This window comes from Thalia democratica, chromosome 3, assembly GCF_965202585.1.
Source record: "Thalia democratica chromosome 3, ktThaDemo2.hap1.1, whole genome shotgun sequence".
Taxonomy (NCBI): domain Eukaryota; kingdom Metazoa; phylum Chordata; class Thaliacea; order Salpida; family Salpidae; genus Thalia; species Thalia democratica.
In genome coordinates, this window is record NC_139167.1 from 51063642 (window position 1) to 51080268 (window position 16627).

Below are 16627 nucleotides of genomic sequence, written 5' to 3' on the forward strand. Positions count from 1 at the left end.
AGAAAAGATACAAAAAAATAGTCTGGAAAATCTAAGACTTAATCTAAATCCTAAAGATGCAAACAATTGTGTCATAAAGAAAACATCCCTTAACCAATCTAAAGATACGGATCTTAATTTAGATTTGAAACCTAAACAAAAACAAACTGTTAATGAGTGTTCAATGAAACATAGTTTGATATCTAGATATGTTGTAGGTGATAATACGGACCATTCTAATTTAATTTCTAAAAATGAAAAAGACAGTATTAACAATAGACAGAATTCTAAACAAAAATCTGAAAGCAATGATTTTAAACTATTATTTAACACAACACAATCTACTACTGCTAAAATAAATGTTACTCTTCCTTTTAATTCTAGAAATAACATTGAACCTAGTAATGAGCAAATACTACCAAAAAGTTCATATGAAAATAATATAAACAAAAAAGATTGTATTACTTTTTCTGAAAATATTTTCGAGTCCTCTATTAAAAAACAAGCTTTATCTACTGAGCAACCAGCTAATGGTAAAAATGAAATTAATAAGAGCAAAATAGTTACAAATTTAAACGCAAATCAGAAATTAATGAGTTCAGAGCATACTGGTTTGCAAAAAAGTAAAGAATTTGATAAAAATTCTGAAAATAAATCATCTGATCAAAAATTAAGTCATAACCATCTAGTTTTGAAAAGAAATGCTGCACAAATGCTAGCCATTAATCTACGCCTGATGCAACAGTCTTACTATTCTAGTTCTGCTGAAGATTTTATAAGAAGTTTTCCAAAAATAAATTCTGATGAGGAGAAAGGTAAAGTGTATAAATTTTTTGAACAAATGTATCTTGAGTACAATGATATGTGTAATCAAATGAGACACATGCTTGACAAAGAAGAAAAAATGGTGAGAAACAGTAAAGGCAGTGAAAAGAGCAAAAATATGCAGCTGTGGGAAAAAAAGCATGAAGAGAAAAAACTGTGTAAAGCTAAAGCTGACTCCATGTACCAAAAGTTACAACACATTAAGAACATTTACAGAAAGTATGAAAAACTTGAAAAAAAAATTAAACTAAAATAGAATATTTTTACTATGAACTATGAAATTTAGGTGATACAAAATAGTAGTTTTAAAGTTCTAACATTTTACTTAAAAATATTAAGTGTAAGATTTTATTGTTAGCACTATGTAAAAATGAAATATTATGTTTATAATAATTTTGAGTTTGCATTATTTAATTTTTTTTTTGGGGCTATTAGATACATTTTTGCTTGTCTTCGTAAATTAAATAAAAATTTAAACTGAAATGGTAATACATTATAAAACAACATTCTCTGAAAATATTATGTTGTACTTCAGTAAGCACTTATAATTATTAAATTACACATTATTTAGTTAAATGTGTAATTATTAATTTAGTTTTTTTCTTTGTGAAAACTGTTAACTCACTAAAACATAGTGTTTTTAAATAAAAATTTTATATTTCAAACAAAAATATTTTGTTTAAGTATTTAAACACTAATATAAAGAAAATAATTTTAACTAAGTTTGATTCTAAAAATGTTTTAATGTTCATAAGAATGAAGTACATTGAATTTATAAAGAAAAAAAATAGAAATTATGTTTGTTTATGTTAAATTTAAATGCGATTTAAGTTAATTATAAAATGCTATTTTGGTAAACAGAGTATTTAGCTATTTGAAGTACAACAATTTACTGTAAGTGTCATAGTTTTTATGTTTTGTGTGCATTCCATCTTTTTAACCTCATCTAAGTAAAAACGGTATTTTAGTTTTTATACAATTCCTGACAAAGGATTTTAATTTTTTTTTTCTATTTGTTTAAAACAATTAAATTTTTTAGTACTTTTGAACTTCTTGTTTTGTTTAAATCTTTGTTTTTAAATATACCTTTTAAAAAATGTTTATTCTAGAATTAAAACATGTTAATTTTAGAACTTATAATAGTTTTTCAAGCCTTTTTGTTTAAAAAAAGTTCATGTTAGAACTATTTGTATCTTGAAAAAAAATGTTTTTTTTACAAAGATATCAGCTAATTCTATCCACAATGATTTTATTTTAATTGAACAATAGTATATTATTAGCTAGAGCTAGCTTTTTGAGTAATGAATTTTAAGTTAAAATTTTAAATGAAATTTCAGAGAATATGTCTGATTGTTATAAATTATGTTTAAAGTTTTGATTTTCCAATCATGCTAATTGTTACTGACTAATTACTTTTACAAACTTTTATAATTAGGCTTTAGCAGTTAGTAGAATTTTATTTATTAATCTTTGAGTGCATTATTAAAACAAAAAAAGTTGTTTAAACCATATACCATGTTTCAAAAAAAACTCTTTTTATGAAAAACATGACCTTTTTTTGATAAAAATTTTTAAATGAGACGTTTTAGTTTGTTGCATATTAAATTCATAAGTTTTAATTGTGCTTTCAAGTGATTTATGAGGTTTTGTTTTTAAGTCTAAACTAGGTTTTATCACAAGGAAAAATTATAAATAAATGTATTATAAAAATGCTAATATGATACTAATGGTAAGTAATGATTAAACGAAAACTTTTTCGAAGACCTCCTGTTCCAAAAAACAGCCTAGAGGACACGCATCTCGTTTATCAAAATAAAAACTCTGTAGACGCTAGTTTGTTTATGTTTATATGAATTTTTACTAAATATTTTTTTCAATCAAAAACTAAGTTTCCTTTATATTGAAGTATTGATTTTTTTGGGTGGGGTTAGAACACTAATTTTTTATACATCCCAGTTTGTTAGTTCTAATCCTAGCTTTTAGGTACAATAAGGTATTAAATTTCAAACTCAATTAATCAAAATTTTAATGCATATATCTAGTAGAAAATCGTTATTTATAATTTTTAGTTTAAAAATTTTCTTATTTAAGGAAATTTAAATTAGGTTTAGGTTAAAATTTTACACAACTTTTTTAGTTAATTTTTTTATAATTATTTACATGCTATTTAAAAATAGTTTAATAAAAATAATATAAAAATTTGTACAGGATTAAAAAAGTGTTGTAAGGAAAATAAAATTAGTTCCTTTTAAATAAATAAATAAACCATAGAAGTCCTTATTAAAGTTTTAAAGAGTTACTTTTTTTCATTACAAGTATTATCATCATATTTTTATTTATTTTAGGCTAACAAAAAATAAAGTTAGTGAAAGTGTTTATGATATTGGCAGTAACTTTCCGCATGGTAAACTATAAGACAATGTTAGAAATTTTACTACTATACAACATTAAATATATTTTATTTTTATTTTCAAATCAGCTGATTCACAACATCAAGATGAAAGTGATATTTTAAAAAAGAAAGTTCAAGTTTTACCTCCCATTAAGAAGTGTAAAGGTCCAAGTAATCCAAATAAGTCAGCCAGTAAGTTTATTCGTCTTAATTTTTTTATGTTTGTTGTTTAATTTTTTTTAGTCAACTAATTTCAGCTATTTTAAAGCTAAAGTTAAGTACAACTACTTCAGAAGATTTTACTAAAATTTAATGGGTTATTTATATCACTTTTGGTTATTTTTTAGTAAGTAGAGTTTAAATTAAAATAAACTGAACTAATAATCCAAAACTTTCCAGTATAGCTAAAACACTTAATTAAACTACTTTCAGTTTAACAAAATTATCTGAATTTAGCTCGACTATTTAAACTACAGGTTTTAAAAAGTATGGTCCAAAGTTATACAAGCCTGAAAAGTTTCCATTGAGAAAACCTAAGAGTTTAATTGAGCTTCACAAGGGATTCGTTAATAGTAAATGGAATGAATTTTCCAACTTAATCAAGTAGTAAGTACAAAAGTAAAAAGTTACAAATAAACCTGTTTTAAGTAGCTGTGTACTGTTTTTACTAATTTGATTGTGATTAAGCAAGTTGTTATTGCATGAGTTAGATTAAACAAAAATACTGGTTGATTTGTTTGTGAGTTTGATTAGCAAGCTTACTGTTATACCAAAGTCTTACATATGAAGCTTGTATCATTTACTAATAAGTATTAATAATAATCATGCAAAATGTTAACAGTTTAAATAGTTTTTAAAATAAATAATGTAATTTTTTTACCTGTTGTTTTTTAGATAGTTGAAACTAATTTATAGTTTATACTTAAGGCTTATATATTAGAGCAAATGTTAGTTTTTCTAAAAAATTCCTTTATTCCTTCTGCCTTTGTTTCATGTTTTGCATTCTTTTCTATTTTAAAACATACAACTTGTGAGTAGTTAGTAATTTTCAACAATATATCATTAATTGATAAGCATCTTTTTTGATAACAGTTTATTTAGCTGGCTCAAAATTTATTGACATATGTAAACAAAAAAAAACAGCAACTAACAATCCTTATATATCAAAAGTTCATTTGTTTCGTCACCCTGTCATTTTTCAGCAGATTTGTCACACACACCAGAAGTTATTTTACCACTTGGGTGTTTTATAAATTTTAAATATTTGTATGAAAAAATGAGACATTGACAGTAGGTTGCAACATTGCACCGCGTGCCATCTCCTTTGCCCTTAAGACCAATAATCTCATATTTATTTTTATTAACAAGATGCTCTATTCAATACAGACAGAAAGTTCAATACATTTGTTGTTTTTTTGCCCCCAAAAAATTTTAAATCACATTTGTCATACACATTATAAGTAATTAAACCTTTGGGTTTTTTATAGATTTTTAAAATGATTTGTATTAAAAACTGAAATAGTGACAGTAGGTTGCATCATTGCATGGCGTGCCATCTCCTTTGCCTTAATAGGAATAACTGTCTCATTTGTATTTTTTGATCAAGGCTGTCTTACCTTATTACTTCATTGTAAAAATTCTCGACTGCCAGTTTATGTACTATTTTATATTGTTTCAATACAGAGGTTGCTTATGGATAATAGCGGTTAGAAGGGGTTTTCAATTATATAGATTATTATAAAAACAGATTGAATTTATATTTTATTTACGAAGTAAAAAATGAGATAAATGCACACAACAGAAGCTGTACTGTAACTACTAACAATATAAATGAACACAAATATACAGTTAAATAAACTTATAAGCACATATTTAAACTTGAAGATCAAACGCACTACATTTTATAAATTCACGTTCTAAAGTATTTCAAATTGTTAAGCTTACCACCTGAATATCGAATGCCGCTACTTTTAAAACGCTGTTTATTTTATATGGAAACCAAAGAACATTTCTTTTTTTTTAAGTACAGTTTTATTTTTTATTTTAACAATAACTCGTATACGTTTACAAAACTTTGAAGACGCAAATAAAAACGTAACAAAACAAAATATTTTTACTATCGTCTAAGATAAAGTGCGCTTTTCTCTTACATATTTTCGCTATTAGATTTGGTTTTAATTTTTTATTTTAATTTATAAAAAAAAAGTCGCTTATGCACTACATTATGCTATGACATTTGTGTAGTCTATCACTTTATTTCAGCTATCACTTAAACATGTACATAGCACACTTTACATGTGTATTGCTAGGTCAATACTGATATAATTAATGTTTACAGTTACTATTGACAGTTAACTCAAAGTTTGTTTAGAATTTCACTAAATGTTTGTAAGTACTTGCATGGTTGCCACACACTCGAGAGTACTCAGGGTAGCTCATGATATTTTGAAATTCTAGAAAGTCTCTGGATAACTCAGATACTTTTTTTTAAACTCAGGATGAATCAAAACAATTTTGATTTTTTATAAAAATCTCAAAATAGTTTTAAGATTAAAAAAAAAAATTTAAGACTGATTTTTTCCAGATCTAGATTGAGATTTAGTTAATCCATTTTCAATATTTTGTTGTTTTACACGACCAATTTTGTTCAAGAACATGTTTTTTTCACTTCAAATGATTATTTCATGACTAATTATTACTATTTTTAAAAATAACATTGTATTTTATTAAAATCTGAAATTAAAATTTATCATGGTTGAAATTTATTCATGCACTGAGTACCTTTGTGGTATGAAGTGTAAGGAATGTTTCCTAAAAGTTTAAGGTCTTTAGCCAAAAGATCAAGGAGAATATAGATTTTTAGTGAATTTTTAAGTTTCCAAGAAAATTGACTCTGAAAAATTTGCTGTCCATACGTTTGTTACAAAAATTGCAATATCTAAAACTGGCTTGTGGTTTATACTGAAAGCTTACATATAAATGCCTATGTTGTTTTTTATAAAAAACCATATTGTACTTGCTATGGCTTTAATGGTTTTATTTGTGATAAGAATTACTTATATTTCACATAGGGGGTCTTCTTTTTGGTGACTTGAATTAGTCTTAGATATCAATAAGTACCTCAATCAAAGTTGTTTTGAACTCGCTAAATATATTGCAGGAAGTGTTTATAAGATTTTTCACACATGTAAATTTTATTTAGTTTGAAATTGAAAAAAATAACATTTTTATTAGCCACTCTAATTTCCATCAGTTGCAAAAATCTTAAGTTTTTCACTGACAAATAGAAATATTGGTTAGAGTTTATCTAAGTACAGTAAAATTAAAATTACATTGGTATTATAAATATAAATATTGTTATAAATGTCTTTATATGTATTTTAATAAATATAAAAAGTATATATATTTTTACAGAACTAGTTTAGTACAGTGTACACTATACAAGTTACAAAATGACTTAAAATTTATATTTAAATTAATAATATCTTTTACACTGATAACAACACTACCAATTTTTAAAACAGTTTTTTAATTCTTTATAACTTTTAAAATTAAGGCCATAGGGGGGTTATCCAACAGTATTTTTTTTTACAAGAAATGTTTTAGGTATATGTATGAAAGCTTTAAGTACAAACTACAAGCCAGCTTTTGTAGAATTTAAAAATATCATTTAACACGAGATATTTTATTTTTTGTTTAAAGTTTCCAATACAAACGTATGGACCGCAAATTGTTTGCGGTCAACTTTCTCAGAAATTTCAAAAATACCTATAAATCTGTCTCCTCCTACTTCATTTTTCAAGCAATCTTCTTCAAATTTTCAAGAAATGTTCCTTACATTATAATAAAAAACGTTACTAATGAATTTTGATAATTACAAAAAAAAATTAGACAAAAAAAAAGGTGTTTAAAAAAAAAGAAGGTATTTTAACTTAAATTTTTTAAAATCAAAAGTAACGTTTTTTTGTTATTGTATAAATATTAGACTGTGAAAGTTTGAAAAAAATTGCTTGAAAAATGTAGGAGGAGATAGATTTTAATTTAAATAGCCTTTTTTGCTGTTTTAGTTTTTCCCTCATAAGGAAACTATTATGCGGCCCGACTTTAACCGGTCATATGTCAAAAACTAATTTGAATTTTTTAAAACGGTAAAAAGCAACTTGAAGCTTCGTAAAAACTCTATAAAATAAGATAAACTTGTAAAAAACATGGCTTACCCCTCTATGGCCATAAATCAATCAGATTTTGAGAGTTTTATAAATTTATTAGTGAAAGTAAAAATAAAAAAGTAAAAACTAGCATTTGTTTAATAACCTATCTCTTTCTTTTCATAATTATCTGTCTAATATTAAGGGCATAGGGGGAGTAAAACAATTTTTCACAATTTGATCTTATTTCGTTTAGTTTTCATTAAGCTTAGCTTTATATAGGTTTTATAAATTCAAAGTAATTTTTTAGATATGAGCAATCAAAGTAGGTGACCTCAATAGGTTCCTTATGGGAGGCGCAAACTAAACAGGCGAAAAAAGACTGTTTCATTGAAAACAATCTCCTCCTACGTTTTTTGAGGTTTTTATCTCAAAGTTCTAGGAAATGTTCCTGGAAATGTTTATAAAATTCTGACGTAACAAAATTGAAAAAAAACATATTTTTTTTTGTCTATTTATCAATTACTATTTTTAATTTTTTTAAGACAAAGTTTAAGGAACGTTTCTAAAAAGTTTGAGGTAATTATCTCAAAAAACGTTAGAGAAAATAGTTTTTTGTAATTTCTAGTTATTTACCGCTTAAAACTTTAATAGTTCCTTGGGAAAAAAAAAGTTTCACTAAAAATATCTTATTTCAAAAATAAACAAAAAAAGGTGTTTTCTGCCTCTGGTCATTAAAAAAAAAGGTTTTGGCAAATTCTTTTAAATTTTGCATGGAACACTTACTTAAAGTTTAAAAAACGTAGGAAATAAATAAAAAGTATATTTTTAAGGTATGAGAAAATCAACATTAAAATTTCCTCTATAGGTTTGAGTAGAAAAAAAACAAAAAACACTAACTATATCTCAATAATTAAACTTTAATCAATCTATAAAAAGTATCTCATAGTATATGCTTAAAATTTACAAAAAGGCCAGTGTGAATTTTATAAGAAAAAATTGTAAGACCTCTCAGATCTTAATATTTGAATGCTAAATACGATTTATCTATTTACGTTCTTTTTAACTTTTACAATCTACTTTTTTTCTTTATATGTTTGTATTTAATTAAGGTATCTTTTCATGTTTCAAAAATAAAAAAAAATATGTACAAATTTTCAAACATTACTCTTTAACTAAGTTATAAACAACTAATAAAAAAAACCACGCAGCGAGAATGAAGCCGAAGTAGGAGAAAAACTAGCTCCCCCCAGCAATCAGCTGGCGGTGGCGAGACCCAAATCTCAAGGCGACCAGCCGTTGATCAAGATGAAATGCGAGGCAACCCGCGGATGTTCAGAAGATGAGACTGTCACCGATGACAGCACGTACGACCTGCAGGACTTTATATCGAACCAGGAAACCTTCAAGTCCGCGCTCGTCTCCCGCTACACCGAAAACAGGGCCAGGACCGCCACGCCGCCGTTGACCTGCGGCAACCCGGAAGACGATTGTTCAGTCAACAGGGTCAACATGCAGCTTCAGGGCTCCATAGACGACCAGAGTAGTTCCGGTTTAAGAAGTTCAAAGAAGGCGGCAGGCGGTGAGAAGAAGAGCGGGAGTGCGAACATAATCCCGAAAAAAACCTTACAGCTGCCTAAAGAACTCACGGTTACGAATGTAGATTTGAACATCGAAGGCAAAAACGTGCCTACACGTCGCACGTTTAAACAGATAGTGACGTTGACTCAAGATTTGAATTATCTTGTTCAGAGGAAGTACAGAATGCCAAAGCATATGATTATACTAGGTTAGTCCATTTTTTTATTGTTTTTCAAGTTAAAGTAAAATAATAAATAGATCAAATTTGCTAAGTAATGTCTATTTTGGAGCAGTTTCTTTGACTTACAATTGGTTTTACTTTTTTGGATTTTTAGGATTTAGCATATTCTTAATTTATTTTGTCATGTGTTGGTTTAATTATTTTTAGTTAGCACATAATAATAAATAATCATACTTCAGAACAATTTTAGGGATCCAATTAACAGTACTTATGTACACGTTTTTAACTTGATCAGTAAAGTCAGTTTTTCAGATTCAGCAGAAGGATTTTCTGGTCGGAATTTTATTTGTTATAAATATAAAAATTCCTGTTATAAGTTTAAATATTTTTCTTGTTAAAACTCTTTACATATCACTTTAAAAATACTATTAATTTCATTCGGAATTGGTTAAAACAAAAAAATATTTAATTTTTTAAAGATAAATGTTGTTTTTGTTTTACATTTAGGAACATTTTAAACAGCTCATAATTAAAAAAATTATTTATTAAATTTTCTCGAATAGAAATTAGAATAAAGATTAAAATCATTTAGTTAATTATTTCTACTTGGGATATATTAATCTGTGGTTATAGTTAATTTAAACCTTGCTTTTGCACTCATTTTAAACACTATCCATACTAGTATACAACTACAGTACACTTGTAATTTTAATTTGTAAGTACCAAGTACCGTAAACCATATATATAAGAAAAACTTGCTATATAAAACAAAAAAAAAACTTTACTATTATAACTCTAAACAAAAAACTCAAACTACTTGTGGAAAAGTAAAATAACATAATTAGGATTAATTCAGCATTTCAGTAAAAATAAAGTTAGCAGATAATCTTTAAATTAATAAAGAAACACTTTGTGAACGTGAGCCATCAAGTAAAGTTTTTAGTAACACAATATGAGAATCAGTTATTCATGTACTACAAATTTTTAGAGATCATTTTTGCGTGAAAGTCCTAAAAGTTTACCAAATAAAAGTCTGTGTAGTTGTAATACAAAATCAGAGTATTTTCAAAGGTCTACTATTTATTATTTTTACTGAGGCTACCATGTACATAAGAAAGTTATACTTTCCACTGTTTAAACAAATAAGTACAAAGATTCTATGTTAAATACTAGATAATAACTTGCAGCAATGCAGTCTACATTAAGGGAATAAGTGTAATTTTAATATAAAACTACACAGGTGTCAAAAAATTACTTCGCAACAGTTTGGAAAAACACGAAATCAAAAGTCCTGACATGATCTTTTCGAGTGGAGTTATGGACGAAGTATTGAGAGATATCGATAATCTTGCTTGTAAGCAAATTTGTTTAGAAATTTAAATAACTTTCTAAGTTATTTTTTTAACTCAATATGCTTTCATGAAAATATTTTTCAATGATCACGGTTTCAAGCTATATTAAACAAAGTGGTATTAAAGGTTGAAATGCCACCAATGGTAAAAAAATATCTATTTCTTTGAAAGTATAATTTTTTCAGCCGTGCACAGAATTTCCCACAAGGAAAGAATAAAGGCAGTCATCGCGGCTACCGAAGATCATTTCAACTATCTGGCTTCTGTGGAGGCCAAGCAAGCTGAGAAAAGCTCTCTGACGTCGCAGTTCAGCAAGGACAGCGCGCTTTCCAAAGCTCAGCTCGAGGTAGTGGCGTCTTTCATTGCGGGCGGAAAAGTTCTGAGTTTGAAGGTTTTTTATGTTACAGGATTAGGAATATTTAATTTAACGACCATTTACAAACTAACTAACTCTATTTTTTAAATAGTAACTATTTTTTAGCTCTTAGTTTTTTTCTCGTCTTATTCTGGATTGTTTGAAGATAGATTTTAGAATTTTATGTAAAAACATTTATTGAATTTTACTTTTTTCCAATGTCATTATAATTATTTATCTAACTGTGTTTTATGGACGCAGCAATCGACAACTTTTAATTTACAGGGACATTTTTTAACGGAGCTTCCTGACACTAATCCTATTTTGAAAACCCTCATTTATTTAGACTTGTCTTACAACAGCTTTAAAATTTTGCCTAAAGAAGTAGTAAGCTTTGAAAAGCTACAATATTTGAAACTGAGGAACAATCCTCTTATTCAACTGCCGGTCCAAATAAACAAGTTTTTTTTTATATTGCACGCTTTTGCATTACTTTAGATACATATTTTTTTTATTATTTTTAGGCTTAAACATTTGAAAAGTCTCGCTGTTTCTTTTTGCTGTCTCACCGATTTGCCAAAGGATTTTTCCATGTTAAAGAATCTGCAGTTTTTAGACGTCTCTTACAATAACCTCACAGAGCTTCCTAGGAACATTCGAAATCTTGTTTCGTTGAGGTTTATTTCTGTTTTGATACTTTTGTAATTAGAAAAATATTTATAAATTGATCTTTTTTGTAAGTTTGACATGGAAAGGGGTGTTACTTGAAACATTTAAGGAAAACCTTGGTTGTAAAACAAGCTTAACTTCAGCTTGTATAAAAAAGTTCTGTTGAATAAGTCTTATCAAACACACAGCATATTAAACTTGGAAGGCAACGAGTTGGTCGGATTGCCTTGCACGATGATGGAAATGGTCAGTATGAAGCGGGTGAGAATAACCAGGAATTTTATGAGTCCCGCCTTTTTTCCCGAATCTCGCATACCCCCGCGCCTGCCTTCACTCAAAGAAATTTGCCTGACTCGACTGCAGAGGAGTCGTGTCGAGGTCGAGGACAAGGAAGAAAAGGTATTATGGCAACTATCAATGTTAGTTTGTTTGTAAATTAGTGTGTTGCTTTTAATGTCCTTGTAACAAAATAGCTGTTTGAATACTTAATAAAGTTTACTGTTTTATTACTTTTTGTTCTTTTTTTTTAGCTAAATGGTTAATTGTTAAGTTTAAACATAACTGTTAGTTATTAAAACGCTATGTTGGTTTTAAGTTTGCCTTAAATTGAAAGTAAATTACCTCTTTTATCATAAAGTTTCGACATTTCAGGCTTAAAAAGTAATTTACTGAAACTTGGTAAAGGGATTTACATGGTATTATTTCAAAAGAATTTATATTAAAATTATATAGTTGAAAAGTTATTAAAGTATAGTTTTCATTTGCTGATTTTAATTTAACATAAGAGTTTTAATTAAATCAAAAAACGATAAAAATTTATAACATACCTCAATTAGTTGTCTTTATATGTTTATAAATTTAAATTATTCTATGTAATTAAAAAAAATAAGTGGTTTTTTATATCAATTAAAATATTTTTACACTTTAAAAAAATTGTAGTCTTTTTTATAAAAAATAGCCATCATATTAAAAAATCTCAAGTTGTCCCTTTTAAAAGACAAAATTTATTTTGTACTCAAAATATATTCAAATTACCTAATCTCAATCATTATCTAACAGATTTTTAGCGCATTAAAAGCAAAATTTCTGTTATTGACTCCATTAGATACCATGTATCAGACCGTTTTCATAGCTTGGTTTTTGTTAAAAAAAACTATTTGTAAAAGTTTGATAATTATAAAGCTTCACATTAATAATGAATTTTAAGTTAAATTTAAGATAACATTTACAAAAAATGATAATAACCAGCATTAAGATAGTATCTTAATTTAATTTTCAATTTTATTACAGCCACGTTCCTTGCGATTGTTGCGGGAAACCAATGTATGGCGACGGAATTCGATTGTTACGTCACAAAGAAACGATTTGGGGCTTGCGATTGGTTCCGTTCGTGTTTCGAGTCTGCTCGATGTCATGTCACAGAAGTTTCAAGCTTGAAAACTAGCGTTTTACCTCAAAGTATTTTTTTTTTCATTTTTACTGACTGTGATCTACTGAAAATCATCACTTATCACTGTGAATTGTTTTTGAGAAATCCACTTGTAGTATGAAATAAATCTAAAACAAAGCAATAAAAACTTGGAATTTTACTTGAACTTTTATTGTTATTTGAGCATATTCAGTTTTCGTATTAACAATGGCAACAAACTTCACCGCACGGTCATCAACAAAAACCAATATTACATTCTGCGACACGGTTTCGTCCTCATTAGAACCAAATCAGACATACACAGTCACGATGAATTGTTGTATGTGTCAAGGAATGAAACCGGGTCGCAGAATGTCACATGATTTTTGGTTGATGGTCGTTTGGTTTAGGTTACTGCTATTTATTATTGCGGCAGAACATCGCGGCTTTGCCGACGATGGTCAAAAACCTTCCTACTAATTTGAAAGTGTATTAAAGTGGTTTTAGTTAGATATTTATATTCACTTTGGCAACTACGAGTTGTACTAAATGATTTAGAAAAATACTGGTTGCAGATCACAAATAAAACTTATAAACTTGATTCTTAAGTAAATGAAATAGTCAATTAATTTATAAAAAAATTTATTAAGTATTAGGTACAAAAATAAGATTAAGTAGAAAGAAAAAACGAAAAAAGATCAGGAAAAAACTGTTTGGCTAAAAAATATTTTTTTAACCTATTAGATTTTGTGAAAAAGTAAAAAAAAAAGTTTGATTAAACATTAAAATGGTAAAATACCAATATTAGATAACAAAGAAGACAATATTTTAAGTGGAAAATTATGATTTTCTAGTTTAATTTACTGATTTATAAATCTAAAATGTATTTCAAAAAATAAAAACTTCTAATCTAGAGGTATAGTTGTAAAAGAAAAGGCTTGTTATTGAAAAAAACACATATGCACGTGTTTCAACTAAACTTAAATAATTTATCATTATTTTTTGAAGTTATTAATATTTAAATTTAATTATGAATTGGATTATAAATTGAATTATGAAATTTTTGTATGAAATTATAATTTTTTTTTGTTTTTCATACGACTTTTTACAGCATAAATACAACATTAATATTGTCAACATTTTAAATTGTCAACAACATATTAATAATTTTAGTCTGGACCTTTTGCTCAGACCATCCATGCTAATTTTAGCTAGTATAACAGTTAAATAAATACTAATTTTATATATTTTAAGTATTTCAATTGACTAAATAAAATTTAGGTTGAACGAATACTTATTAGAATACAACTAATTTCAATGAAAATAACAGTATTTTTGAAATAAGTTTTAAATGTGTTGCTTCTAGGCTTAAATTACTTATCTTTGTTAATTAAACATAAAACAGGTGATAACTTAAAGTTATTAAATTAAAAATTCTATTAAATTTGGTTAAAGTTTAGCTTAAAATGGAGTGTAATGCAACAACATATTGATAAATATTTTTTCTATTTTTTTTTTGTTGGTTGTACTTTCTAACTGTTTGCAAACATATTTAAGCTGTGCAACTGCCAGGTGTATAATATTAATTAAAAATATTTATTTGTTTAAAATAGTTCCAATCCTACTTGATCTAACCCTAAAGGTATTATATTGTTTGAATAAATTACAATTGAGGTTTTATTTAGGCTTTCTTTTAATAAATATTTGAAAACCGTAGCAGTAAACTACAGTTGAACGATTAAAACTGCAATTTTGACGTTCTTAAGATTTATTTCTAGTTTCTATTACACAAAAGTATGTATATATGTACATTACAATAGTCACAAACTACAAATTAAAAAAAAAATAAGACAGAGTTGTAGGATATAGATGTAGGTATAGTATTTTATCTTGTAAAGATAAATGTATTATTGTCATAGATATGAATTCACAAGCCTTAAAATTTAGTTCTTATCATAATTTATTTTAATTTAAGTTAAATATTTAGGATTGTATATAAATACATACATATTTAAGGAATTATTTAACTAGAAGTAAGTAGTTGTATAAAGGTGACAAAGAAGGTTGAATTTAATTAGGCATGGAAATAGCACTTAGTATTTTTGATTACTATATATGTTTATATTGCATACTAATTATGAAATAAAATAAATGGAACAGTAGTTCGGTTAGAAATTTTTATCTGACAATGAGGACTATTTAGCAGTGATATTGTGATATCAAGCAGTAATAAAATTTTACACAATGTTTCATAATAATAACTATCAATAAAGTATAAACGTTTTTGTTATAAAACGTAAACTTTAGATTTACAGCAGTTTTCAAAGTAACTACTAAGCAATAAAAAGAATATAATGTAAAGCTTTGCTGCATAGTTATATGACATAAGTTAGGAATAAATATATGATATTACAGAGATTGTAAGTTTGGATTTGAACAAATTCTTTACTTATTTAACTATTCTGCATCGTTTTGACTTTTTAACCAAACATGAACCTTGAAAAACTAAAAAATATTAAATAATGAAGCTGTTCTTTAAAACAGTCCATATAAGTCTTTGTTAACTTGGTATTTACTAACAATATTAGTTATTAAGAAGACAATTAAGGCAACTCAGTCCAAAATGAATCGCTTACCCTCTTTCGGCCCACATCCTTGCCCAGTCTACCTCCGCCTTCCTTATATGGGTGAAAACTCAATAAGACTGGCTAAGCAAGCTTCATTGGCTATAAAATCCACCTTTAACAGCGTTTCGCTACGTGTTGTGTACAACACCAACCGCCCGCTTAACGGAATCGTAAAAGATGCCACACCTACCCATGATTTGAGTAATGTAGTATACATATTTAAATGTCATTGCGGAACTGACTACGTAGGTCGAACATCTCAACGTTTCCACGTCAGGCGAGAGCAGCATGTCACGAAAAAGCTTAAAAGGTTTATTTTTAATGACGACGTGAAGCCTAAAGGTGAACAGTCATCTATTCACAAGCACCTCCTCAACAACCCTGTTTGCGCCGAAAACTACCTGGATAATAGGTTCGAAATCCTATCCCGAGCTAGAAACACCTACCATCTTTCAGTTCTAGAATCTTTGTTTATAAGAACTCGCGAGCCAAAAATTTGCAAACAAAGAGATTTTTACAATTTAAAACTTTACAAATAGGGTCTTTAGTAGTATTATTGTTGTCGTTATTGTCGTATTTTTTAATGTGCTTTTTATTTAATTTAGTTTCAGGTAAAAAAAAATCTACTATTTTAAATGTTTTTGTTTTAGCAATTTTGTCTTATAAATTACTTCAAGTTAGTTCAGTACAACTCTATTCTATTTTTCAAACTTTTTCTAAACAGACTTTTTTACTTTATGACGTAACTATTTTTTGTTAGACTTTTCAAATTCATTATATATAACTAAAATTACTCTATAATATTCATAGTTTTTAGCAATTTTATTCCGAAGAGGGCTAAACGAAATTAATCAATAAACTTCTTTCGAAAATGAGTCAGTTTGTTTAAACTTTTTAATATTAGTAAGATAAAACATAAGATTTCTTTGACAATTTACTATTTATATACAAAATCAATAACTGTTAAAAAAACTTAGTAGCAAAAATATTTCATTTATAAAATATTTTAATAAAAATAACATTTTAAAATAATCATTTCAGTTCTACTATGATAAGAGTACTGTAATACAAAGCTTACATAATCAATCTTTAAGCATACAAATCAACAAG

The 16627-nt window shown here is 26.9% G+C and overlaps 1 protein-coding gene across 2 annotated transcripts; it reads left to right on the plus strand.

Annotated features, from left to right (window-relative positions):
- The first annotated feature begins 2488 nt into the window (after window positions 1–2488).
- LOC145831580 (uncharacterized) lies at window positions 2489–13091 on the plus strand. Of its 2 annotated transcripts, none has more exons than XM_082938880.1 (10): window positions 2489–2637; window positions 3284–3388; window positions 3673–3802; window positions 8556–9133; window positions 10347–10460; window positions 10644–10849; window positions 11099–11274; window positions 11338–11490; window positions 11671–11901; window positions 12773–13091. In XM_082938880.1, exons 1-10 carry the CDS (start codon window positions 2541–2543, stop codon window positions 12924–12926), a joined length of 1944 nt encoding a protein of 647 aa, XP_082795006.1. In that variant the 5' UTR covers window positions 2489–2540; the 3' UTR covers window positions 12927–13091. The 2 variants fall into 2 exon arrangements, with proteins under 2 accessions (XP_082795006.1, XP_082795007.1); XM_082938881.1 differs by having other exon boundaries at window positions 11671–11881.
- The last annotated feature ends 3536 nt before the right edge of the window (window positions 13092–16627 follow it).

Excerpts from the sequence above, each read along its gene's own strand:
- LOC145831580 (XM_082938880.1), top strand. The coding sequence starts at position 2,541 with ATGATTAAACGAAAACTTTTTCGAAGACCTCCTGTTCCAAAAAACAGC. Across the intron at positions 3,803-8,555 it reads TTTTCCAACTTAATCAAGTA|CGAGAATGAAGCCGAAGTAG; the intron begins GTAAGTACAAAA and ends AAAACCACGCAG. Across the intron at positions 11,902-12,772 it reads GTATTATGGCAACTATCAAT|CCACGTTCCTTGCGATTGTT; the intron begins GTTAGTTTGTTT and ends ATTTTATTACAG.